General features: G+C 36.7%; 1 protein-coding gene and 1 long non-coding RNA gene across 7 annotated transcripts; one reads left to right on the top strand and one right to left on the bottom strand.

Annotated features, from left to right (window-relative positions):
- Positions 1-15007: 15007 nt before the first annotated feature.
- LOC112166256 lies at positions 15008-19489 on the top strand. Of its 6 annotated transcripts, none has more exons than XR_005800859.1 (11): positions 15008-15631; positions 15882-15923; positions 16053-16155; positions 16310-16429; positions 16927-17070; positions 17612-17682; positions 17762-17799; positions 18512-18577; positions 18665-18788; positions 18867-18962; positions 19071-19489. It is a non-coding gene; the product is annotated as an uncharacterized LOC112166256 (long non-coding RNA). The 6 variants fall into 6 exon arrangements; XR_002923169.2 differs by lacking the exon at positions 15882-15923 and having other exon boundaries at positions 15009-15183; positions 15434-15631; XR_002923167.2 differs by lacking the exon at positions 15882-15923 and having other exon boundaries at positions 15010-15303; positions 15434-15631.
- Positions 19490-21549: 2060 nt separating this feature from the next.
- LOC112166255 (lactoylglutathione lyase GLX1-like) lies at positions 21550-25816 on the bottom strand (the record flags this gene model as incomplete). Its single annotated transcript, XM_040505837.1, has 7 exons — positions 21550-21667; positions 24294-24446; positions 24760-24870; positions 24985-25035; positions 25163-25378; positions 25468-25532; positions 25675-25816. Coding segments are annotated over 7 exons (786 nt in total), but the record flags the coding sequence as incomplete, so codon positions are not given.

Genomic DNA, 25816 nt, shown 5'->3' with positions numbered 1-25816 from the left:
TATTGGAGCAGTCCAAGTAGGCATAAAACTTCTTGCCTGAGAAGGTATAAACTGTTCAGTTCTATGTGTCTTACAAGACAATAGACTAACAGATTTTCAAGCTAGTCTGTTGGGAACACTTGAAGCTTCTTTATGCAATCAAGTGGCATACTTCAACTGCTTTCCAAATTTCTCAACCAGCTTGAAAGATGCAGCTCACTGTCTAAAACTAAGAGTCAAGACATATGGCATATCAATGAAAAAAGATATGCAAGAACTCGCAATAGTATATAGAATATACGATAAACTGATGAGTACCACAGTAGAACCAAAGACAAGGATATCAAATATCCTAGGTCTTACTACTGGATTCCTCACCAGTCAGAAGAACCATTCACAACAGATTCACAAGGTTACTTGGAATGAAGTAACTTTTCCTATTGAATGGAAATTGTCTGGTCCAAAAAAACCAGCAGAAAATGCCAAAGCGGCCATTTATGAAAGCAGAAAGATTGGAGATATCAGTCTAAAATTCGACGATCACAGAAAAAGTGACGTCTGTCATGAAAATATCAGGATAAATAACAATCTTCTTAAAGAAGCTACAGCACTAGAGAGGCTAGTGTTAGTGGTACCAAATTCTCTGTTGAAGATCCAACAGAGCCAATCACTGAAGAAGAATTAGAAGCTGATCTAAACAGACCAGTAAATATGCTTAGAGCACAAAAGCTCTATGACCTCTATAATGAAGCAGAATCCTGCGAAAGTCCTGAATGATTAGAAAAACTAATCGAAGAAATGAAAAATTTTAAACCAGGAAAGGAAAGAAAACTCTTTCCCTATCATGATATTGAAATGGAAGAATGAGAAAGCTCCAAAACTTTCATCATAAGAGAGAAGGGAAAAATAAAACTCCCTATACAGAAAGCCCTACGGGGAAAAATGGAGAAAGAAATTCTCAAAGATTTGTCCCAGAGGACAATTTACCCAGAATACCAATTTCCACTCATGGTATCTGGCTAAATCTAGACAAAGCTCTAGATAAGAGAAAAACTTTTGACCAATGGGTTGATAGCCTGATGATGGCTTCTGCTCTAACCCTTGGAAAATTTGAAGCACCAGATCTTCAGGTGTACTATGAAACTACTCTCACGGGAGTAGCAAAGAAGTATTACTTCTCTTTTAAAGAGACTGCCAGAGGGAAAGACTGGCTTGAAGAAATCAAAAATTCAAAATCTCCGTATGATTTTGCAGTACCCATGTATGATCAGTTCTGTGGAGACCTCTCAAATCTAAGTGAGGAGGCTAAAGCAACTGCCAAATCAAATATCTATGCTCTCAAAATTTGTGACATGAGATATTTTGAAGAATACTTGAATGAATTTCAAGAATATTACTGTACAATCAGCGAACTAGAAAATACTGATCTAGTCAACCTATTGCACAGGAAACTCCCTGAACCATGGAGAACAGCTGTGAGAGAGAGCATAGCTGAAAAACCAATTGAAAGATTTTCAGTTGGAGGAATTGCCGACAGAATCAGGCAATTACTAAAAGAGCAATGCAAAGCCAATCTTAGAGCTAAGATGGCCAAGAAACAACTCAAAGGAGTTGAAAATTTCTGTTATGGAATACTGGATATGCCCACCAACTGGGGATGTCATAAAGCCAAATTCCACTGAAAAAGAAAAGAAAAATATTACTCGAAAAAATTCAAAGGGAGTAATAAGAAAAAAGATTGGAAATTTAAGAAAAGTTCCAACTTCAAAAAACAGTAGGATGAAGATCCAAAAAAGAAATTCTTCAAGAAAAAGAAGAATCACCGAGTTAACTACCAGAAGACTCAACAAGGCAAGAAAGCTTGCAGATGCTGGTTATGTAAAGCTGAAGGGACTATGCCAATGAATTCCCGGAAAGTGGTAGAAGATCTACTAAAGCTCTGTATGAACAATACGAGCCCATAGTAGAAACATCAAACATGAAGGGCTACGAAATAGCCTATTCTGATGATGAAGATGACGACAAGTCAGTTTACTCTGTCTGGTTTGAAGTAAAAGAAGCATCATCTGATTCTGAAATAGATTCTGAGGTAGAATACTTGGAATCTCGACAGATGAATGTTCTACATGTCAAAAACTGGGAAGAAAGTAAGACGGAAGCAATAACGTCTTCTTACCAAGTGAACCCTGGTACATTCGTTTGTGACTACTGCTTATGTCACGAAAAGAATGGACTTCCTATGTTCTGTGAAAAGTTAAAAAAGACTTATCACAAAGAATGCTTCATAGCTGAAGCAAGAAGAAAAACCAAGAATGGCCTTGTCAGCCAATTGGTATAACAAGAATATGAAGAATATTTCTCTGAGAAAAAAGAGAAAGCATTAGAAACCCAGTTCCAAGAAATTACGGAACCCTCTTCCTCAAAAAATAAAGGAAGAAAAACTCGATCCAACTATTGAATTGGTTGAAATACCAGAAAATGTTCCAGGAAGTAAACCATTCATACCTCAGGAACAAGCTCAAAAAAATGAGCTTCAACAATCGAAAGTCGTCTCTACTAATAGATACAACAACTACATAGAGATCGGACTCAAATTCCCTGATCACAAAAAATATCATCTACATGCCTTTGTGAATAATGGATCAGGATTTACAGTTGCAAAAAGATTTGCAATTCCAGAAGAACTCTGGAAAGAAGATAAGAAGAGAATAGATACTGGTGTCCAGTTTGATGGAAGCCACCTAACTATGAGCAACGTAGCTAGAAATGTTCATATCACCATTGGTGGAGGAACATTTATTATCAACACTCTTTGGCAATCAGAAGGCCAAGGATCTGATTTCTTGTTGGGAAATGATTTTATTCTCCAACAAAGATTCATCCAGGATGAAGAAGTGATAGGCTTCAGAAAAGGGGACAGAGTGTACTGGGCAGACAGGCTTACACAAGCCAAAAGTTTCATAGGTCCAAACTTTACCACACAATATCAGAGATCGCAACAGAATAGTGGTGATCTTACCCCCTACAAACCCAAATTTGATCGATTTTAGATGGGTTTTTTTGTTTTCAATTTTAATGGGCTTTTTTTGACAAGTGAATGATTTTATGGGCTTTATTCTCATCTTTTTAATTCATACTCTTAACCAATTGATCCAATTTATTATTTAGCAACCAAAGCAATATATCTGATGAACAATAAAACTCATTTTCAGGGCTTCAAGTTCAATGATTAACTTAAAAGTTCTGTAATCTTCAATGAACAACTTCAAAGTATATTACTACCAACAATAAACCATTCATTCTAGGCACACTAATTCAACCCGTTACAAAGCAAATCAAGCAACACGCAAAGCTAAATAACAACAAAAGATCAAAGCTTAAACCATATACAACTAATCATATTAACTGTTGACCAAAGAAAACAATACAAAAACAAACATGCAAATCTCACAAACAATCCAAAAATTAAACTCTAAAGCATAGTATTAATCTCAGAAAACATACTGATCTAGGTTTGCTATAATCAAGAGTGCCAAAGTTCATAAGAAAACAAAATTAATAACAACAAGAAAATATTAAAGCTTTAAACATTCTCAATTCCCAGATCGCATCGGGAAAAAAATATATCCGACTGATGATGGAGAATGCCGAAAACGGCGACCTTGCGCTAGGGGATGGAGTCCGTTGATTAGCTGTGGTGGACGGATCTAATGAAGGACATAGACCGCCTCATCTATTCTCGAAGAACATGGCTTAATTTTGTTGAGGCCAGATTTTTTGTGGAAGATGGCGAGATTTGAGAGAGAGAATGAGAGATGGTGAGAAAGAGATAAGAGTGAGGCTATGAGAGAATAAGGTTATTGTGTTAGGGTTATAAGGATTTTAGATTCATATGAGCTGATTGAGATAGTGTGTGGTAAGGTGCAACATAAACAAAACTCATCCAATAAGAAAGAGACAACACATTAAAAAAATATATATGTATGTAAATTCAGTCAATTCGGTTGACTTTGACCTGTTTAAAGTGCTGAACTGGTCCAGTTCAGCTGATGAGTTTTTCAGTGTTTTTTCTGTCCAGTTTGGTTATCGGACCTTTTTTCCGGCCTGGTTCGGCCAGTTTTCGACTCCTGGTTCTGTTTATGCCCACCCCTACTTGCTGCTATAATGATGGCCGCACTTACTGCTACATTCATTTCCACATTTATATTTGTCTTAATAGTAGGGCAAAACTATTTGACCACTCCCACAAGCACCGGAAGATGAAGAAACAGAGCCATCAAAATTGAGTTTAAAGTAATCTTGATTCGGGGCGGGGGGCACCATTTAATTAAATGAGGATCAGGTTTCTTCTTAGTAGTCTAGGATTCAGTCGTGTATAATTGTGAAAAAAAGAGGAAGCAGTAAAAAGGATTTTTGTTGGTGAGAAAGGTTTATTCCTAAAAATAGGATCATTCCTTGCTTTCCAAATAAAGTAATTTGTATTCACAGCAATACTAAAGGAACTAGAATCCAGAGAAGAAGTAGAAGAGAGGAAAATAAAAGACATCTGCCAGAGTTGAGTATGCAGCTGAGAAAACATAGAGAGCCAGATTTTATGAGTTTCATAGCAATGAAAAAACAAATGGTCTAAAGTTTCAATTGTAGTATTTCAAAAGGGACAAGGACGATTAATGATTTGTTTTGAAAAAACTTGATCTCTAGTAAGCAAACGCTCTCTGAGTAATTGCCAAGCAAAGATTGCTTCCACATTTTTTTGTACAAGTTTAGAGTGGGCTACTAGAGTTTGATTTAGCAAAGCAGAAGCAGATTTAATGGTAAACTTACCATTACCAGTAGGACCCCAAACGATTTCATCAGGAAAATGGTAGAGAGGAATGGGGACAGAGAGTTTTTTTTATTTATTATTTTTTATTTATTTATTTTAACTCTATCAGGAGGGAGTAAGGTGGAAAATTTTTGTTCATTCCACTGATTATTTACTATATAATCTGCCACAACTTCATTGCTATTAATAATGCGTTTATGAGAATTAGGAAGAAAATTGATCAGAGGAAAGGGAAAAACCTAGTTAAAATGCCAGAAATTAACGGTTTGCTCATCGCCAATGATCGATCCATTTGATTCCAGAAGGTTATGTCTAGAATCAAGAATGCCTTTCCATGCTAAGGAAAAACTTGAACGTTGAGGAACAGTCCAGAAAGAGTGGTGTTTGAGATATTTACTTCGGACTGATTTGACCCACCAATTATCATGGTCAGTTAAAATTTTCTAGCCTAATTTAGCAAGAGCAGCCTGACAAAAATGGGAAAATGAGAGGATTCCTAGACCTCCCTTGTCCTTAGGAGTACAAATGGCAAACCAAGTTGGAACTAGGCCTCATCATTTAGCCCTTTGGCCCTAAGCCCGCCCAGCCCATTGGGCCGAAACCCTACCCGACCCTTGCATTAGGGCGGGCCGGCCCTACCCTTTCTCAAATAGGGTAGGGTAAGGGTCATGCAAGTGAAGCCCGGCCCTACCCTATGGCCTGGCCCGGCCCTTTAAGCCCTAATAATTTTCTATTTTTTTCTTTTTTTTAAATATGTTTCTTTTTAGTCTATAACATACAACTTATCTATTTTTTGTAATTGATTTCCTAAGCTTTATTTTCTTTAATTTTTGTTTCCTTTGTTAAACAACAATTAATTTTGGGAGATTTAGAGAGATAGTTAATTGAATATAACCATCTTAACTAATATTTATAAATGTTATAACTTATAAGTTAATTTCAATATATATATTTATATTAAATATGATCAACAAAAAATAATGAGTCTCGTATTACCTATATAATCATTGAAAGCTACATTTTGAGATAAAAAAATCAAAGTAATATATTTCTTTTTGTTAAACAAATTAAGGCCCTATTTGGCCCTATTTGGAAGGCCGGCCCGACCCGGCTCTAGTGGCTCGGGCCTTTCGGGCGGGTAAGGGTTAGCATATTTAAGTCCCGGCCCTAAATTTTGTTAACTTTGACTAGGCCCTGCTTGGCCCGACCCTAAGCCCTAAAATTTAGGGTAGGGTAGGGTCGGCCCTAGCCCGACCCATGATGACCCCTAGCTGGAACTTGAGAGGAATTACCCCAAAGAATTTTTGGCATTCAGTATCTAAATTTCGAGTAATAGTAGCAGGACATTTAAAACAAGAAAGAACATGATTAGGGAAGCCAGACAGATTAGCTTTAAGGAGGGTTAGTTTGCCGCCTCTTGACAAAGAAGCTCCTTTCCAACCGGCCAGCTTTTTTCCAAAAAGATAATGTTATTAATCCCAAGATACTTGCCAAGTGTGTTTTTATGTTGAAATTTGCAAAAGATTACTAAGATGAGTTTGTTTGGTCAAATACTATTGAATCAAATGAGAGGGCCATGTATAGAATTTTTTTTTCCGAAGAAGAAATTAAATATTTTTACTTAATTAGCGTCAGCAGAAGATTGTTTGAGGGGACCTGGTATAGAAATTAAATATTGAGATTTAAACTCCAATCAGTGTCGGCGGGATTGAACATTCGAACCTAGATGTTGAGGTTCCACACCTGGAGGTTCTTACTAACTGACCACTTGTGGTGGTTTGCTACCATATTTAGTTGTCTTTGTCTTTTTAGAGAACTTATTAATTCATTGAGTAAACGTATTTGTTGAATTCTATGATCGTTGAATTATATCATTGTCAATATTACGTTCAAATAATTCCTTAATTTAATTAGTGGAACTGATAGTTGTACAGTATTACCGAAGGGAGACAGAACTTGGGAACGTTGCTAGGTAGTTTTGCCTTGAAAATTAGGGTTGGGCCAGTCGCCGAAACCCTATGTGCATTAGATCTCTTCCCTGGCTCATCACGTAGTACTGCCAGTGCAGATGGTTGTGCCACCACACCTGCAACCTCCTCCTCATCCTCCTCCAATTCTAGGCCAGAGCACTCCGGAACGTTGCTAGGTAGTTTTGCCAAAGGGAGATAGAACTTCTGAACGTTGCTAGGTAGTTTTGCCTTGAAAATTAGGGTTGGGCCAGTCGTCGAAACCCTATGTGCATTAGAACTCTTCCCTGGCTCATCACGCAGTACCGCCAGTGCAGATGGTTGTGCCACCACACCTGCAACCTCCTCCTCATCCTCCCCCAATTCTGGGCCAGAGCACAGGAGGCCAATGTGGGTAACAAAACCACACAGCCCACAATGCCCAAAGACCTCATCATATTTGAACATTACCAAAAATTTAACATCATCTTCAACCCAGAACCTCTGTTTGAACAACAATGGTTTAGCATACTCGATCTCAACTCGTATGCGCAGTACCCTTTGTCGGAAAGCAGTTCTATCATACTCTTTGAAATCACCCAAGGTACTGCCAATCAGTCGCATAATCTTTTCAGATCGAAAAGCAGAAGGAACACCCAATAACGTCATCCAATAGGATGACGCCCTCAATGGCACCGTCGAGATCTGTCCGACGCCGTCATAGTCTATGAGTGCAATCGGAGCTTTGTTGAAACCCCATGGTCCTCCTTTCCAAACCCTAACTCTGTCAGCCGGATCCAAAAAAGAGCAAAGAACCCTATCATCTTCTCCAGTTTTCTCAACCCTAAGGGTGCCATTCACCCTCCATGCAGATCGGAACATCCCCATGAATGAGCGGCGAGTATAGTCTGTTGCTGTGAGTAGCTTTCCCACCATGAAAGCTTCCTGTTGTCGTAGTCCCTTGGATGGGCGCAAATCCACGGGCCTCTTCCCCTTTACGAGAGCGAGAGAAGCAGCGAGACGCGCGGCCATTGCATCAATTGCATTGATGTTGGAGAGAAACGCTGCAGGCGGCAAAAAATCCTAACCCTAGACGTGGTTAGAGAGAGAGCGCGGCTGCCTAAACACAAACTATTACTTTAATATCAAATCATTCTTAAATTAAATTTAATGAAACTGATATAGAAAAGTGAAAAAACAAGACAAGTGGGCTAGCCATATGAAATAAATTTTTCTTATATCCGGGCTTGACCAAATTTCAAAATACTAAATTGCCCTTTATTCAATAAAATTAGTTCAATGAATATTTACTATCTTCTAATTCTCAGTTAACTGTTCATCGGCTTATGAACAGTGATGGCTCGAGCCGAGCCGGTTATGGATGAAAGATGATTTTGCCCCTCCGTTCTGTTTCTTGCTTCTACACCTGCTCAGTGTGTGCTATTTCTTCCTTCGACACCTGGGTGCTGGTCAGTGCTATTGTGTCTTTGCTACTTCACTCCAAAAAGAGATAGATAGTGAAAGGATTTCTTTGTTGGGTTTTCTTTGGATTTACAGTTCGTTACACTACACCAAAAACATTAACAGACAACACTTTTTGCACAACGAAAAAAAAAATGTGTTGTGTGATGAAGAAAAGTGAATCAAACAACATGTTTAATAAACTTACGTTGTATAAGGTGGTTAAAATTTTGAAGTTTTTGTTTAGAAGGCTATTGCACAACGGTTACAAGAATAATCTGTTATGTGAATCATAAAAAAAATAGCGGCAGATTTCCCTCCTAGATCGACTCAAATTTGGCTCCAAATTGGTACTACATCGTACAACGGTATAGTTATATCTGTTGTATGAGTGTAGTTTGCAAAATATCATACAACTGTTTTTTTAGTTTCTGTTGTGTGATAAATGTAGATATATTGGGAAGGTTTGGATGTGTGTAGATTTGATCCAAAATGGCACTTATTCCCCCTTAAAACCTACAGATTTTTTATTAAGATATATCTAGTGATTGCATGCTCCCACAACCAAATTACTAATTTGTGTTGTGTGAATGAGTAATAACTAAACCTAGCACCACCCTACATGCAATCAAAGCATATAGCGGGAACTCTCCCTCTTTGAAATCTCAATTTAAGTTTAATTTTTACATAATCAGACAACATAACTTGTCTTTCTGTTGTCTGATTCATAAATACAAAAGAAAAAAGAGCTATTTCGATCTATCTTAGATGAAATATTGGGTCATTTTCAGCGCTTAGACAAAATATTGAAATAGTGTCTTTTGCAATTTTCTTTGAGCCATCTCCTCAAAGGCTCAAACCCATTTCCTCAAACAGCCTTTCCCCAATTGTATCAGTTTGAAACCTCCAATTACCAAAAATCCAGACGTCTTCCTCTTCCCTTTTTAGCTTTCATTTTCGTTTCAATTCACATAAATCCAATCAAAGATTACCTCCATTCCCATCTCCAAACCCTAATTTCCCCTTTGTCCTAGTTTCCTTCAGTTTCGAACCACTCCTTCATCATTACCGGGCCATCGTCTGACTCCAAACTCTCGCCCAACGGCGTCAAGGTTATAACCGGCTGTCCTATCTATCACCGTTTGCACCACCTTCTTCTTCGTCAATGTCATTACGACGAGTTCAGACCAAAAGAGGGAGAGAGAGCTCCTCCCGTCTCTCTAATCACCTAAAGCCCTAATCTTTTCTTAGTGTTAAGAGTTGAATTGAAGTTTGGAAATGTTTTGAGTTTCGTTTGATGGAAGAGAGAGGTGGATATTGGCAAATCCTCTGTCCTGTAATGGTCGGAGGGTGGTAGCGACAGCGAGGAAACGACCCCGAATTGGCAGCGTGGATGGGGTTCATTAACAGCGTTAAGAAGCTAGGGGCCGATTACAGAAATCAAGGCTTTGAGCCTAGAAGGATTGTTACCAGAGCTCGATGATTCTCCGGTTTCAGTGGAGGTTGCGCCCTTCTGCAGCGAGGCCCAGTTTGATCGGGTCGTCGCCGAGGCTCAACAGCTATAGCAGTCGTTCGTCATCGTTTGGTACATTTCTAGGTCTTAATGGGTTTTTCAATTTAGTTTTGGGTTTTTCATTTGTGATTAGAAGTGATGTTCTTCATTGTAATTCTGTGTGGAATCAGAATGGTTAAGTGATTCTGGTTAGTTTGATTTATATGGGACATGTAGAGAACCCTTATTTGATATGAAGCTTCTGTTATTGAAATGGTGGGTTTTATGTTTGTGTACGATGGCAAGCAAACTGGTGCAGGAAATGGATATATTTGAAACTGAAAGTGGAGAAGTTGGCAGCCGAGTACTGTCCAAGGTAGTTTTGACACTTGATAGTTACTGAACTTCTATTAATCTTATAAACAATGTCATATGGGAACTGCAGAACATTGATATTTCGCTCTATTGAAGCTGTTCTACTTTGTGAGTTACTATCTTTGTATGCATTAAAAGTAGGTTTTCATTAAGCTGTTCCACTTGTAATTTTAATTTGATTGTGTTACCTTCAGGGTCTAAAGGTGCCGATTTTGAAAAGAATATACGCATTAGTGGTTCCACTGTCTTTACAGGAACCAATTGATTGGTCTAACGCTGAAGGCAGTTGTAATTATTTTGGCAATGAACTGAAATTGGAACATCTACAATGTCTCATTCATTGTTTGTTCAAAGAGCTACATAAGCTGCTTAAATTCCTATTCTCTGCTTTATCTTATGCCTCTGCAAATAGAGCTCACAAGCACACTGACTCTGACAAAGATATGGCGGTCGATGTTGATGAACTAACCTTGCTTTTAAGATGTTGTGTATCTTTGAGCATGGTGGACTCAAGTTTAGTAATGGAGAATACCCAATTTCTTCTTTCGGTTCTTGGGAAATTGATTGCTTTGGTTACAAGTGGATGCAGTGAGAAAGAGTCTGTCAGCTTTTGGAAGTCTATTTCTTGTGAATGCACGTATACGGATGCTGGTGGAACCTATGTTTCTGAAGACTTTGTTGCTTCCTTATGTTTCTTACAGCCTTCTAATCTGTGGCACCCGGTTCTTTGTGCATTGCTTGAGGTAACATTCATAAAATTTCAACTCTTAATTTGTGCTTTCAAGTTTATGTTTTCTCTCTGAGGATATGTCACAGCTATGCTTCCAGACATACGGTAGTTTCCTGCATGTACAGTTACAATCGTATACATATTATGTCTTTGTAAGATTATTAGTTTTACAGTTCCCAAGTACATTTAGTAGTAATAAGGTTCAGAATGTTGAATTATATATTAATTAGCTTTTTCACTCTTGTTTTCTGTTTGAGTAATGTGAAGTTTATCCTTAACTTACAAGGCTAGAATAGAAATGAAGTGATTATTGCTTTCAGGAAAGTTGTCTAATACATATGAGTTTCATTTCAAAGGTCCTTTTCCACTGAACTATTTAGTAAATTCAAGATAATTGCGTTGAGTACTGTCGTGCGGCGGTCGTTTTTCTCTTTATATTCAAAATGGACAGTGCTGCCCCCCTATTTTAATAATAGGTATTGTTTGGCTGGTGAAATAATGCGTTGGAGGTGTTTTCTCTAAATCATTCAGCTTCTAATTATGGGCTTCATTGCTTCACAATATCTTTACAAGTATGGTGATGTCCAGGTGCGTTTGATCACTTTGTCACGCTGTTGGTATCATGTTCTCTCCTTTGTATAGTCCTTTCAATCAGCAATAACATATAATATTGTTTCTCTTCCATTAGTGTATTTGCTGCGGCATATTTTGATCTTATACTTTATAACTTTTGACAAGTTCTGGTTACTTCCATCCTAAGTATTTTGTTTACTCCTTAGTTTTAGTTTTTTTACATTTCTTCCATGTAACTGTTCACTACTGAAATTTTGATAAATTGCCTTAAGAAATTTGCAGACAAACTTTTAATGCAGAGACTGTTAAGAAAGTACTTTGTGGCTGTTGATTCTGCTTCTTGCACAAATGAAAGGTTATTTAATACAAAGTGATTTATGTTCACTTTATTTTATCAGTTTATGATGAACCAGAATCTGAGAACTTTCTCAAAAGACTAGACTTGCAATTCAGTAAGCATTTTAGAGGTCTTGAACTGAAACTGACTGCAGCCTTGCTTTCTTGCTTTTCGTTATTGCTAACTCTCATGCCTTGGCTGTGTTATTATTGAGTCATCCGTTGATGCACTTGATATGCCTACCTATAGACTCCCCTTTGATTCTTTCTTCTTGATTTTCTTATACCTTCCATTTTGTGCGTTTGATTATAAGTATTTTCCCAAGCCAATCCACTTTATTTGTCAGTTTGTGTGTCACCTATAGAGAAATCTTTATCCTCCAAAAGGTCATGTAAGATACTTTGGACAAATGGTGAATTAGTTGAATTTATAAAGATTCTTCACCTGTGTTTCTGAAGCAAGATATATACCTATTCCTCCAGCTCATGCTTTACAAAGAAGTTTTGAAGCCAAAAGTTAAACGAAAAGGATACCAGTGATTAGAATGTCCATGTACTTCTCTCATAGACTGTTGCAGTTGGTTGGAATTGGGTTTCTGCTATAATCACTCCCTCCAAACACAAAGTTATCTTAGTATAGTGTCTTCAGTTTTATCTTTGTATGTGTGGGGTGTGTAATCATATGCAATTGTGCATTGTGTGCACGCTAGAGCATAATCCTCGTCTACAGATGTGTATGTAAAGACAGTACAAGTTTAATTATAGGGCTTAATTAGTATTTCTTTTTTCTTTTTTTGAAATTGTATGTGGCTTAATGTTTTTGTTGTGTTTTATTTTGATATTTGTTTATTCATTTATATTTTCTGGCCTATTCTTTTGATATTATCAGATAGAAGCAATAGTGCAAGAAGCTGCTCAAGGAACCATATGTAGCAGTGACGCTCTTAATCTATGATTAGAGAATCAGGTGTGAAAATTTTTGCTCACTAACTCTAATTTCCAGCAAGCTTTGTCTTTGCATTGCATTAACTTTTGTATAAAAACTTAAGTTGATAAAGTAGGTCTTGTTTTTTCAAAAAAGTGAGGACGAAATAGATAGGAAATTATTTGCCTGCTTGGCTACCTGTTTTCCAGTTTTACAAACACAAAATAGGAGAAGTACATTTAAGATGACTGTAGTTAGTTGAGCTGGGACTTATCCAATAAGGAAGTTCTCAAAGTGGATTATTGGTGGTTTAGATATTTATAAAAAGCTCTTGATAGAAACTGAACGCTAGAAGTCTAGGTATATATCCACCTTCTGCTCAACTGCAAACTTGTACGGGTGTCAGATGTGGTCTCCCTCATTCCGAAAGAAAAAAGGGTTGATTTGGCCTCCTTAGCTAATTACTCTGATCAAGTTAGCCTGAGTGATTAGATATAATATGGTGTCTGACATGTATATAACATATGAGACCAAACAAAAGGCAGCACACAACCCAACAACTGTGTCTTTGATTGAGGACTAGTAGACTCGTAACCCAAATATAATGTAAAAAGGTCTTGTTTATCCGAACTAAGATTAATATAATGTGCCACTCTCTAAGATTAATGAGGCTGTTGAACTAAAGAAAGGCCAAAAATAAACCTAAATTTGAGACTAAGGAATCAGAGTAAAATCAAAGGGATGCACTATTTAATACGCAAAGGTTATTAATCTTGTACAGGCATGCTTGATAACTCTGGTGGTCTTTCTTTAGGTTAACAGTGGTACATCATCACAATCACAAGGAGGTTCACTTCCTATCCCTACTGCATTGAAGAACTTTTCAATGTCCCAGAAGGAAAAAACTCTTGATGAATTTGTACGAGATAAATGGCTTTCCTTCACTGCTGAGGGTCATGTTGGACTTGGTGTCAGATCCTTCCTTGATCTGCGAAGTTGGTTTCGCAATAATGATGTTCCTTCATGCGAAGTGTGCAACGAAGCTGGCGTGAAGGTTGTCTCTTGCTTTGTCTCACAATTGTTCAATTCATAATTTGTGATTTTCTACTGCTCGAAATTAAATAATTCAAGTTACAGCCTTGCTCTTATGCTTCTTTCTTCCTTCCTAACCATTTTAATTCCAGGATAATTATTACTAGTGCAACTTGCCAATAGTTTGTTGATGCTGTCGTATATGACAATTTGGTGGTGTATTATGTCTGACAGGCAGTGTTACGCCAGAAAGAGGGTTGTTCGGTTCGAATTCATCAGTACTGCCTAGGAAAACTGTTTGCTAAGAAGAAGGTATATTATATTGATAGGGCAGTAGATTTTGCACTCCACATTTAAATATATCTTAACATTGCCAAACTCTTCACTGATATTGATTAGCTTATTGACTCCCCTATTGATTTACTTATATGGTAGTAAAGAACAAAAGAGCCTAGTGCTTAATCAATCTGCTTGATGAATTTCAGGGTGAGAGTTTGTCCAAGTTGTGATACTCAATGGCAATATATAGGACCAAAAGCAGTACCTGTAGAAGATGATGAGCCAGATTGCGCTACTCAGAGCCAACCACCTGTGGAACCCAAGAGAAAGAAGTTGAGAGCAAGCCGAATTGGTGATGTCCCAAGTAGATGGGCATGCACTAGAATGTTTTTCTTGTGTAAAATGTTGGTTTCAATGATTGGAAAATGCATCCCTTTTGCTTTTGAAGTTTAAAGTAATGGTTATATGAATCATTTGATGGTTTGCAATGTTTGTATTTGATAGAGTATTGTTCATTTCGTAAATAGACCAAATGAATGCACAATCTAATTCAGGAATGGGATGTTCAAATGATCACACAACAGATTAGATATAATGATCACTGCCTGTTGTCTGAATGGCCAAAAATGGGAGAAAAACACATTATAATCAATATATCACACATCGGTTTTTAACGAATCAGTGTCTTCTGATTTATACTCAGACAACAGAATTAATTGAACTCTGTTGTTTTAAAAGCTAATCACACAACAGAACTAATTAAACTCTGTTGTCCTAAATGTTAATCACACAACATAACCAATTGAACTCTGTTGTCCTAAAGTTAATCACACAACAGATATAGTCCAAGAATTGAAGTTTGAAGATCAATCAGACAACAGACAAAATAAAAAAATATTGTCTGATATGCTTAACATACAACAGCTTAAAACTGGCACTGTTGTCTAAAGACAGCGCCTCAACTGCTGCGCAACTGCGCTTCGCTTCTACCGAGCTATCACACAACAGTTATAACACAAACCTGTTGTCTGTATGTTTATCACACAACTGTGTTCCACCGTTGTCTGATTGTCTGATTTTTCATCAGACAACGGCTCACTCTACAACGGTGGGACTCCAAATCCCACATTGGTTTTCTGTCGTTGTCTGATGCGATTTTTGGTGTAGTGTTAAATACGATTCGGGTTGAAAGATTGGGTTTTGGTGATGAGTTAAATTTCTGGGTTTCACGTAATCTGTTTTCTCAAGCTGACAGACATGATCTTTTCTTTCTCTCTTTTCGTCCTTGGCTGAGCTTTGTGTTTCTATTGTTGATAGAGTGAAAGAGAGGCAGAGAATTACAGAGAATAGGTTCTGCATGTTCTCTGTGTGTGTGTTTTTGTGTTCTCTGATAAGAGAAATAATCAAGAAAAACGGAGAATGAAAGAATTTGTGGTTTTTTTTTTAAAAAGAATTCTGATTTGGGGTTCTGGTGATGTAGGGGTTTAGGGTTGTCGTATTGGGTTTGTCATCAACAAGGAAAAGGAAGGCGATTCTGGGTTATTGGCTCAACCTTGAGGTGGAGGTGCGTTGAGGAAAGCAGGAGAGCTGCACCTTCTGGTATTTGAGTTGTGGCCTGAAACATCCGATTCCCGAGTCATTGTTCATGCATGTAGACATAGTTGCTTCTACGTTCAAGGTTCCTTAATTCCCCTCTCTGAATTTCTCTATTGTAATTGTAAATTGTCCCCATTAGAGTTTTCAATTGAGTAAAATGGTAGGGATGAAATTCCAATTTAAGAGATGCTCACCTCGGTTTTCTGGATAAAGCATCTATTTTTGTGAAGCCCTTTTATAAATTTGTAGCTTTGCTTGATAAGATTGAAAACCACGGGATTTTTTAGTATTTTTGGAGTTGTGTTGATTATATTCTTAATCTGTGATTGTAGGTTGCTATGGATTTTTGGAGTCGTGTTCATAATTTGTAATCTGTATGAATTTGGGTTTTGTTTGGATTTGATTCTATTTGTTTAAATTTTTTTATATTATATATTTTTTTAAGGGATTTATGGTTTTGATCTGTGTTTTTAATGTCAAACTGTAATTGGTTTTGTATGTAGGTTTCACCTGCTACTATCATTGTTGCTGCAATTGATTTATCTATTGTAAAAAATTGGTCTGCAAGGTCTGAAAAAAAGGAGAAGCTTGAATCTGTCAATCAAGGTAAATGGAAGAGAATGCATGTTAAGCAACTTTTGATAGTACAATGGATTATTTGATCAAAGTATGGTATGGAATGTGTAAATAAAGGTTGAGAGTTAAAATCAATTTGCAACAAATTTCAATCATACTTCTCTGGTTTTTGTGTATATATCAGATTGGAAGAATTTTTGAGTGGAGTTATCGGTGATTTTTGCTCAAGTTGTATCTAGCTGGAGCTATCGGTGGTTCAGACTTTTACTTGGAGCACCATACCTGGATGTACTTACCGCCAGAGGTACCATGATACTCAATTGATAGCTTATCTTTCTGGGTATAATGACTCACAAACCTGTAAGAAGATCGCAGCATACTTGACACAAAGTAGCTATTCAATCCATTCATTACAAACATGGTTTATACTTAGACACTTTTGAAATAAAATTGAAATAATAAAAAAAGAATCATTTTATTTGATTTAGTTTGGTTTGATTGGTATTTTATGGTCCAAAACAAGAAACTGTATGCATGTCTTTTGAATTGTGTATTCTCAATCAGCTTTGCTTTACTATCTATCTCATTTGTTATTTGTAAAATAATGAAATCTTATAAGATCATGCATAGCATGTTACTGTCCAAGTTTTTGTTCTATTTGGACATACCTCATGATATTTAGAAGCATGGCTTTTTTATATGAGTCGATTAATGGCTGACATAATCCCTCTATACTCCCTCATTGATTTTGGTATTTCCTTAGAAATGGGTCTAAATGATTTGCTTTTTCTATTCTTCTAGGGAAAGATCTAAGGCATGCATCACCAGTTCGATGGAGTTCGGTTCTATTAAGCATCATAGACATTTCTGCTCCTAGATTGCATCAACAGGTAATGGAGCACCTGGATGGAAACAACCACAGTCAGCTTTACAATGTCAAGAAGGGTAAGATTATGTAAAAATCAAATCTGCTAAATTTTGATCATATTATTTTCAGCCTCCTTTCCAAAGTTTATGAGATCAAAATTTTTTGGATTATACAATGATTCAGATCAATGCTTTTGTAATTGTTTTTATGAGATGAGGTGCATATATAGGAAAAGAATATGCTTTGAGAGGCAATGTTTTAATTGTCTGTGATAAAGTGGTTATGTGTGTCGGTAGGATGTGAGAATGAATTAATCCTCATGAAAATCAGTTCGAAGACTTTAGATCCGAAATGATGTAACAGAATGTTACTGTTCATATATGGCTAAACTGAACATTATGCATGAACTCAAAGTAGCCTTGATATCAGCACATGAAAGATTGTTGCACTATCATATAGATTTTATTGTAAAGGTATTCCGAGAAGAATTCATATAGATTTGAACAGTAATTTGGTAAATTTGAATTTTGGTCTCTTATGATATGCTTGATTGATTTGCTTATATTTACCATGTGCTTTGCTTGCTCATATCAACTCAACCAATCAACTGGGTTTTAGGACCTGAATGAGTGGTCTGTGCTTAAACCCCTTCCATCTTATGGTACAAGAACAGATGCAGTAGCTGGAAGGTACTCCACTTTCATATTTGGAATAAATCTCACTGATCTCATTGTTACAAGTACCTACTTAGTTTGAATTCTGCAACAGGTTCCAAGTTATCATAAGAAGAGGCAGAGAATAGAAAGGTATGATTCGATTTATACAACCAAATAATCACTCTTTCTTATTGCAATAGTATCTACTTGACAATATTTCTATGAACGCATAAACCAAGACTCAGGTTTTGGTTTCTGTAATGTATCATTTTTTAGTTAATACAAAATACATATCAGAAACCACATGATTTCATCGTATATTCATCTGTATATACTTCTTATTTCTCTGTTCTTTATGACAATCTTGCCTATTCCATGACCAAAATGATGGCACATAAGATCTTAGTACGTCTACTTGATTTTATTTTTATACATCTCATGTTTATACTTTCAGAGCCTCAGTAGAATCTTAAATGCAAAGTAAATATCAGTTCATTGGGATTTAAGAATACTTAACGGTGCCTAATGGAACTAAACTTTGAACTAAGTGAATTACTATTATAATCTCCTGGTCTGGAACAAAACTTTGAACCAGGAGGTAGATCGTTTAACTTCTCTTTGTTTTTTGATTGATTAAAATCAATATGTGCATCTCTGATCAATTAATAGCTCTGAATAGAAGTACTAATAGTGATCTATTTGAATCAAAAGTACTAATAGTATTCCAGATATTGCAAATAAAACAAGTGTGCTTGCATGCCTGTAGATAATTTTTTGTGTGGTGCTGATTTGTGAATAATTATTTATGCTGTTAGTGGGAAGAAAATATATCCTTCTGACAATAAGTCATGATTGCCTCCAGTGCTATGGTCCTTAATTATTGAAAGCATTGCACAAACAAATCGCAGTGTCTATGGCTAAGATACAGGTACATCCTTAAAAACTGTTTAGCAGATATTTAAATGGTAAATCAAGGGTTGATGTGGTAGTAATTTTCTGTTGGTACTCTTTTCAGAATGGTACTGACGTAGAGGTTTATGGATCACCAACTGAAAGAGGAATTCTACACTTGAGGAATTAAGATTCTATTCAATCTCGAGGATCCGAGCTTTTTCCAATGTTCAATGTATCCATAAAAGGTAATCATCAATCATCTTCTCTTCCCTTTTGACCTTCATCACTGAAAGAATTGCCATATCTCATAGAAATCATCGCAGTATTCTGCAGAGTCTCAAGCAACAGCATTTGACAGAGTTTCAGATAACTACAACTTCAATACACTTCATGCAAGTGGCTTTCTATGGACTATCAGTGTGAGTGTAATATATCCTATACATATTTTTCTCTTAATTACATACATTCAACAAAATTTTTCAAATATCAGTATCTAGAATTTGACGATAAACTATTTCACCTTGCAGGACCTGAACAACCATCTGGATCAACATTATCTTCTCAGTAGGTTTGATTTCAAGTTAATGATTTTGGTGGAGAAATTGGTGTAACATGTTTTAATCATGCAGCCAAAAAATTAATGTATCTGACAAAAACAATATAAATATTCTGATATGTAATGTTATAAGAGAGAGGATGTGTTTTGTTGCTGATAGAACAGAGGAGTAGAGTGAAATTTTGAAGCTTGAATTGGGTATTGAAGAATTTAATGCTTTATTGCTTGGAACTAAATGGAACAGTGTGGAGAGTTGGATGTCTAGAGTGAAGGTTTTTAATTTTCCTGGGTGTTGGGATCATTTTTGATGGTGCTGTTTACGTATATATGTTAACTGTTTGTTACTTCAGTATAAATACATGTAAATACATTAGTCTTTATTGAGAACAACATAATGCACATGATGACATCTTCATGGTATTTTCTGCATATGTATACTTGAGTTTAAGAAATGGGCAGGTTGAAAGAAGTTGAAGGATAGACCAGGTCGACAACATAAGGAACCCAATAGTGAGTAATAGGCCACCTTTTACCCATTTTTTTTCCTGCAGTAGTGGATGTAATAATTGGACCCATAAAGAGAACCACTACCAATGCACCTGATATTGATACTAAAGTGCCCATGACTTTGGCTTGAGTGCTGCTGCTTTTGAAACTTAGCCTTTCCATCCTATTGAATTGTAGGCAGCCAAATGACGCATTTCAAGAGGGGTTTAGACTTTAGAAGTTTGGTACTACATTTTCTCAAGCAATATTACGTTTCCTTATGCTTTTTCCCTTTCAAGTCTCATCCCCTTTCTTCAGCTTCCATCTTCGTGCTATTTGCAATTTTTGCAAAGGTTAATTAGAGTTCTAAAAAAGCAAGTTGACATGCTAAATTTGGTTGGTGATATAGATAAGTTTGCTGATCATTAGGTTCCTTATTTCTTGATGAAATTAAGCTAGAGGAAGAAGACTGGATGTTTTGGATTGAGAAGATCATTTTAATTTCTTTGGGTTTGTGTGCCTGCTGCTTTTTAAGATGCCTAGGTAGCTCTTATTAGAAGCTAAACATGAGATTAAGTAGAAACTAATACTGAACCTCTTCATTAGAGTCAGAACATTATAAACAGAGAAATTAATTAATCAATGATATATAGTGATCAAGACCTCAAGACGTAACAAAATGTTTTACATAACTACAATAAAAGATTATCCCTGCTATTCCATGGCATCCCATAATAAGATGTTCCAGTTTTTCTCAACAAATTGGTAATTGTCGACAACAACCTTCTGGCAATAACAAATGCAATTCACATTAAGATCCCTGCAATTTCTAACATATTGCTATTTCAAATCTGTTCCCTTTAACAAAGTAAGGGTCCAGATTACTTAGCAACTATGAGATAGAGACTGATATCTGCATATATTGATTTCTACCAAATTATTGTGCAGCCTATGCTATATCAATGACCCTTTTACACTGCAGATTTTATTGAGAGAAAGCACTAATTGACACTGTTAGTTTTCTCAGTGCTACTAACAAGCTAAGTTTTCTAATTACATTGATTTTGCTTCCACGTTTCATTAAACTTTCTATGTTTTGGATTGCTGCTTTTTGGTTTCTTGGTAAGTATTAGCATTTATTTCAATTGCTTTTTAGTTAGTTGGTTGAATTGTACTGTCAGGCAGAGCATTGAAGATTCATACCTTTGTTCGATTCAAATTATTTACTTATATAGTTTATGAACTTTATTTTCCGTTGTTTTGTTGCTGAGAAAGTGGATTTACGATTGTATATAAAAATAAATAAATAAATAAATAAAAACCTGTTAGTTTTGTCGTCTGTGATTAATTGAGAGCCTTGATTTGAAAACCTATTGGTTAACATTACTCCTCTGCTCTTCTTGATTGCTTTTTTAAGAAAAATGTATTCTGATGTTTTCCAATTTAATGTGAGCTTGGCTTTTGAATACAGTTATGGCACCTAAAGGCTAAAGGATGACAAGAAAAATGAAGGCTCGAGAAAGTGATCATCAGCAAATATAATGAAAAGCTTATCAAGTAAGGGAGATATGGGAGAAATGAAGAATGATCAGACTATAGATATGGGAGCAACTAGAACGACTATTTTTTGGAAAATGTTCCAGTAGCAACTGTATCCAAGTTAAACTTAAACTTGGATAGCCTATTTCTTGAACGCTACTATAATGGAAAATGCTGCCAGCTGCTATCGATATTGGAAACTTTGATAAGATCTCAAAGATTGGGCATGATCTAATTTATCTTTTGTTTTAGATGTTCTGTAGTGATGATATTGAAAACAATTCAGTCTTTTATATTCTCTCCCAAGTTTAGGCAGTAGGAAAAGGCACTATGATCCCGCAGCATGCGGGGGTATCTTTACTAGAGATCACAAAAGAGCCACAAATGATCCAAATCCCGCAGCAACGCGCGGGCATGTATGCTAGTAAAAACTATAATTCAAATCGAAAAACGTACATAAGCAAGACCCAAATTAATGCAAGGCATTTTGCTTCATCACTCTTCCTTTAGATATTTAAGATAATCTTGATTGTCCACCAACACCTGGAGAGAGATTACCATTTACAGTATTAAAGAATGTAAACTTGCATCGAATAATGAAAGTACAAAACAACATATAGGTTTGTTTGTACACCCTTGCAAAATATATTTAGATCAGTGATCAGACCAATTATTAGGCAATAGATTGATAGGTTCATTATATACCAGATTATTGGAAAAGAAAATATTCATTTCTGCTGGGAAAGCAACAAGTAAATCAAACCAAATAGTAATTCAATTGAGTGATATGTTATGCGTCTGGTTCCCAATTGCTCTGTATGTATTTATTCCTTTTACTTATAAATTAGGAAAAAATTCACCAACGGTGTCTGGACACTTAAGGGACTTTCAGAATGATACCTGAACTTACAAAGCTATCAATGTGATACCTGGACTCATTTTTTTGTATCAACGTCGTACCTACGACCAATTTCCTCACAGAGCCGTTAAATTTTGCACGTGAGTAACTTAATGAAGACAAAAAGACCGATTTACCCTCAAAAGTTTTTTTTTTTCTTTTTTCTTTTATTTCTTTGTTTCTTTATTCTTCTTTCTTTCTTTCTTCTTCTTTTTTGGTTTCTTCTTCCCCTGATTTGAATCATCAAGATTCAAATCATCTTGCTCGTCTGATTCCCACCGCCGATTGCCAATCAAACATTGCCGCTGTGTCTTAATTCACCTTCATGCAGATGTTTATGGTTCCCCCTACTTCAAATCCTACAGCAAATTGAAATTGCACTGAGGCTTCGCCGCTCACTCCGAGTTCATCCCCGCCGCCGACGACTTAGCCACCACCACTCTCATTCTCTCCTCCGACCCCTTTTTATACACCATTGATCAGAAACTCAGACCCTGCCAGCCCTTCACTCTCAAATCACAGCTCCAATCCCACCCTGCCATCCTCTCCGTCGTTCCCGACATGCAACACCACCTCCACACCATCCTCACTTGCAACTTCATCAGTCTAGCAGACAACTTCGAGCTATTCTAATTCACCAGCTCAGCCACTCCACTGCTACCCACCATTGCGCCTCGTCGATTAGCAGACAAAGAACTCGGAGCCTCCACCATCGAGAAATGGAGGCTCGCGTTCTGCGTGTCCTGCACGATGGATATCGGCACCATCGGAGAAGATGTTGTCTAAACAGAAATTGAGTTCGGGTTCCACGGCGGCAGCTCGTCGATTGCGGCCTTGGCTTTCTTGATGACCCAATCGACGGCCTTGCTGGGCCGGTCGTATCCGAACCGGACGCGGTGGTCCCTGGGGCCTTTGGCGGTGTAGACCTTGCTGTGGCGGTCCTTCCGGTCGGTGGCCCTTAGAATGTGGCCTCGAGCCTCCACGATTTCGCTGGCGGTGGAGGAAGAAGCAGTCCTTATACCCAAACCCAATCGAGAAGCAGCGGAGGATGACATCATTGTGCGGTGGTGGAGGTTGTTGTGGCTCTCCCCCATTTTTCTTCCTGCATATTCCATGGTAGGTTCTCTGAAAGAGGTGGTGTTGGCAAGGAGAGAAGAAGAGAATAAAGAAACCGAAAAAGAAGAAGAAGAAGAATAAAGAAAGAAAGAAAGAAAAGAAAAGGAAAAAAAAAAACTTTTAAGGGTAAATCATTCTTTTTGTCTTTATTAAGTGACTCACGTGCATCGCACGTGCAAAATTTAACAGCTCCGTGATGGAAATTGGTCGTAGGTACGACGTTGATATGAAAAAATGAGTCCAGGTATCACATTGATAACTTTGTAAGTTCAGGTATCATTCTGAATGTCCCCTAAGTGTCCAGACACTGTTGGTGAATTTTTCTCGAGGGTAAATCAGTCTTTTTGTCTTCATTAAGTGACTCACGTGCATTGCACGTGCAAAATTTGACGGCTCCGTGACGGAAATTGGTCGTAGGTACGACGTTGATATGAAAAAATGAGTCCAGGTATCACATTGATAACTTTGTAAGTTCAGGTATCATTCTGAAAGTCCCCTAAGTGTCCAGACACCGTTGGTGAATTTTTCCCTATAAATTATGACGAAAGAAACTCGAAACAAAAAGAAAAATAAAAAATATTACCAATGGTCACTGAGTTATGATTTATTCGATACTTAACTTACTGACTTTACAAAAACATCACTTAATTTATTCACTTTAATATCAGTCTTTCACATAACTCATTCCCATCTAATGACATCTATTGTGTCATTAAAAATTTGTATGGAGAGGATCATTTTCGTTAAATTACATATAAATATTTGAAAAAATAATTAATTAAAAAATAGGGAATACATTTTTTGAAGAAAATTATTAGATTTCTTTTTCATTTTTTATAGTTTTATGATCATTTCTAATAAAAGATTTTTTTTTTAAATTGAAAACAAAACAAAATTTGTTATTTTTTCTTTAGAAAAAAAAAAAACATTTTCAAGTTGGAAAGGTATACTTCAGTGTTTAGATAAATATAGTAATATACTTTCAACTTTAACTTAACGAGAGATTGAAGGGCAATGAGTTAAGTGTATGATAATAGTAAATATGAGTGATTGAGTTAAGTGATATTTTTGAAAAGTCAATGAGTCAAGTATCGAATTGATCATAACTCATAACTATTGGTGATTTTTTACCAAAATAAAAAACAAGGGATTTACCGTTTCAAAGCCATCTGAATCAAGGAATGCAGTGATTTTGGTCTTGATAAATGGAATTGGACCTGGTGGTTGAATTATTTTCCCACCAAGTTCCTGGATAACCTGTTCAACAACTGCTGCACTCTTGTATACATCATCGGTGCCAATAGCTACCTAAAATTTCAATTAGACAAATTAGAAAACTAGATGTAAGTGAGAGAAAAAAAGAAGTAATTCGACTAATTAGTCAATCAACGAAATCCCGGAAAAGAAAAGAAAAGTAAAGAGAAAAAGATCAGTCAAGTCAACAATGAGTTAGCAACTTCTTTCCTTTTTAGTAGAGACCAGTCACGTTAGAGAGAGAGAGAGAGAGAGTCGTCCCATACTCCCATCATTATTTATTGAAAAGTAATGAACAGTATTTTAGAGTTTGCCTTTTAGTATAATTCGATAAATATATAGAAGTTGGGAACTATGTATAACTGACCTGTGCATATCCATTTCCTTTGGTATAATCTGTCACATTATAGTTATATTGCAGCTCGATGACGGTCGTCTGAGTATAGTTGGATCCATAGCCCACCATAGCTACAGTATACTGCATGCAGCAGATCATGAATATGGAGTAAAATTGAACACCAAGTTACCCCTCATTACTATTAGCTTTACAGCTTTACAGGTTTGGCAAGTTCCATGAAAAACAATTATTTACCTGCTCTTGAGCATTGTTGTACTTTGGCACTAGTAAGTTCATTCCCAGAGCCTGCATGATTATATATTGACTACTTAGAAGCTTGAGATTAACATTGTAATTTATTGTTGTTATGAGAAAGGCCACGTTATTTAAGATGAACCAATAACTATTATCAGAGAATTATTGTACTGCGTACCTTTTGGTAGAAGTCAATAGAACGATCAATGTCAACCACGTTAAGACATATATGATTAAGTGGTTCTGGAGTTGGCGGCCTGCGGAAGAGCTCGAAACTGTAGCCATCGGGATCGTTCACAAAGGCGTAGATGGTAGTCCCGCCGGGTGCAACTGGCCCTGGTTCACGAGTGATCACCCCACCAGCAGCTCGAATTTTTTCAACCATTGTATAAATCTGAGTATAAACCAAAAAGAAAAACGTTATCTAATGCCTAAACCTCAAGACCTTTCTACACAAAAGCTTAAACAGAACGATACACGTACATCTTGAGTTGTAATTCCGAAATGATTGAAGGCTGTTCCGAGCTCCAATTTGTCAACTGCACTGTCTGTGAAGTAATGTGTTTAAGACGAGTCAATTACAGCTCATGAAATTATGGACATATATAAAGAAGGTCGAGAATTGATTTAGAAGCAGAATTTAGAGTTTCTTTGGTTTGTAATTTGGGAGACATTAAGTGCATAACATACGGTGTTGGGTGAGTCCCAGAACAAATTGAGTCTCTTCAGATCCAAACCCAATGACTGCATTTGAGATATTTACTTTTGGAAAATCTTTTCTACTCAACACTTCCATCCCAAAAAAACTCGGTGTAAAACCTGACCATGCAAT

This window comes from Rosa chinensis, chromosome 5 (genome assembly GCF_002994745.2).
Source record: "Rosa chinensis cultivar Old Blush chromosome 5, RchiOBHm-V2, whole genome shotgun sequence".
NCBI lineage: Eukaryota > Viridiplantae > Streptophyta > Magnoliopsida > Rosales > Rosaceae > Rosa > Rosa chinensis.
The sequence above is the reverse complement of the archived record's forward strand: the minus strand, read 5'-3'. Positions and strand labels throughout refer to the sequence as shown.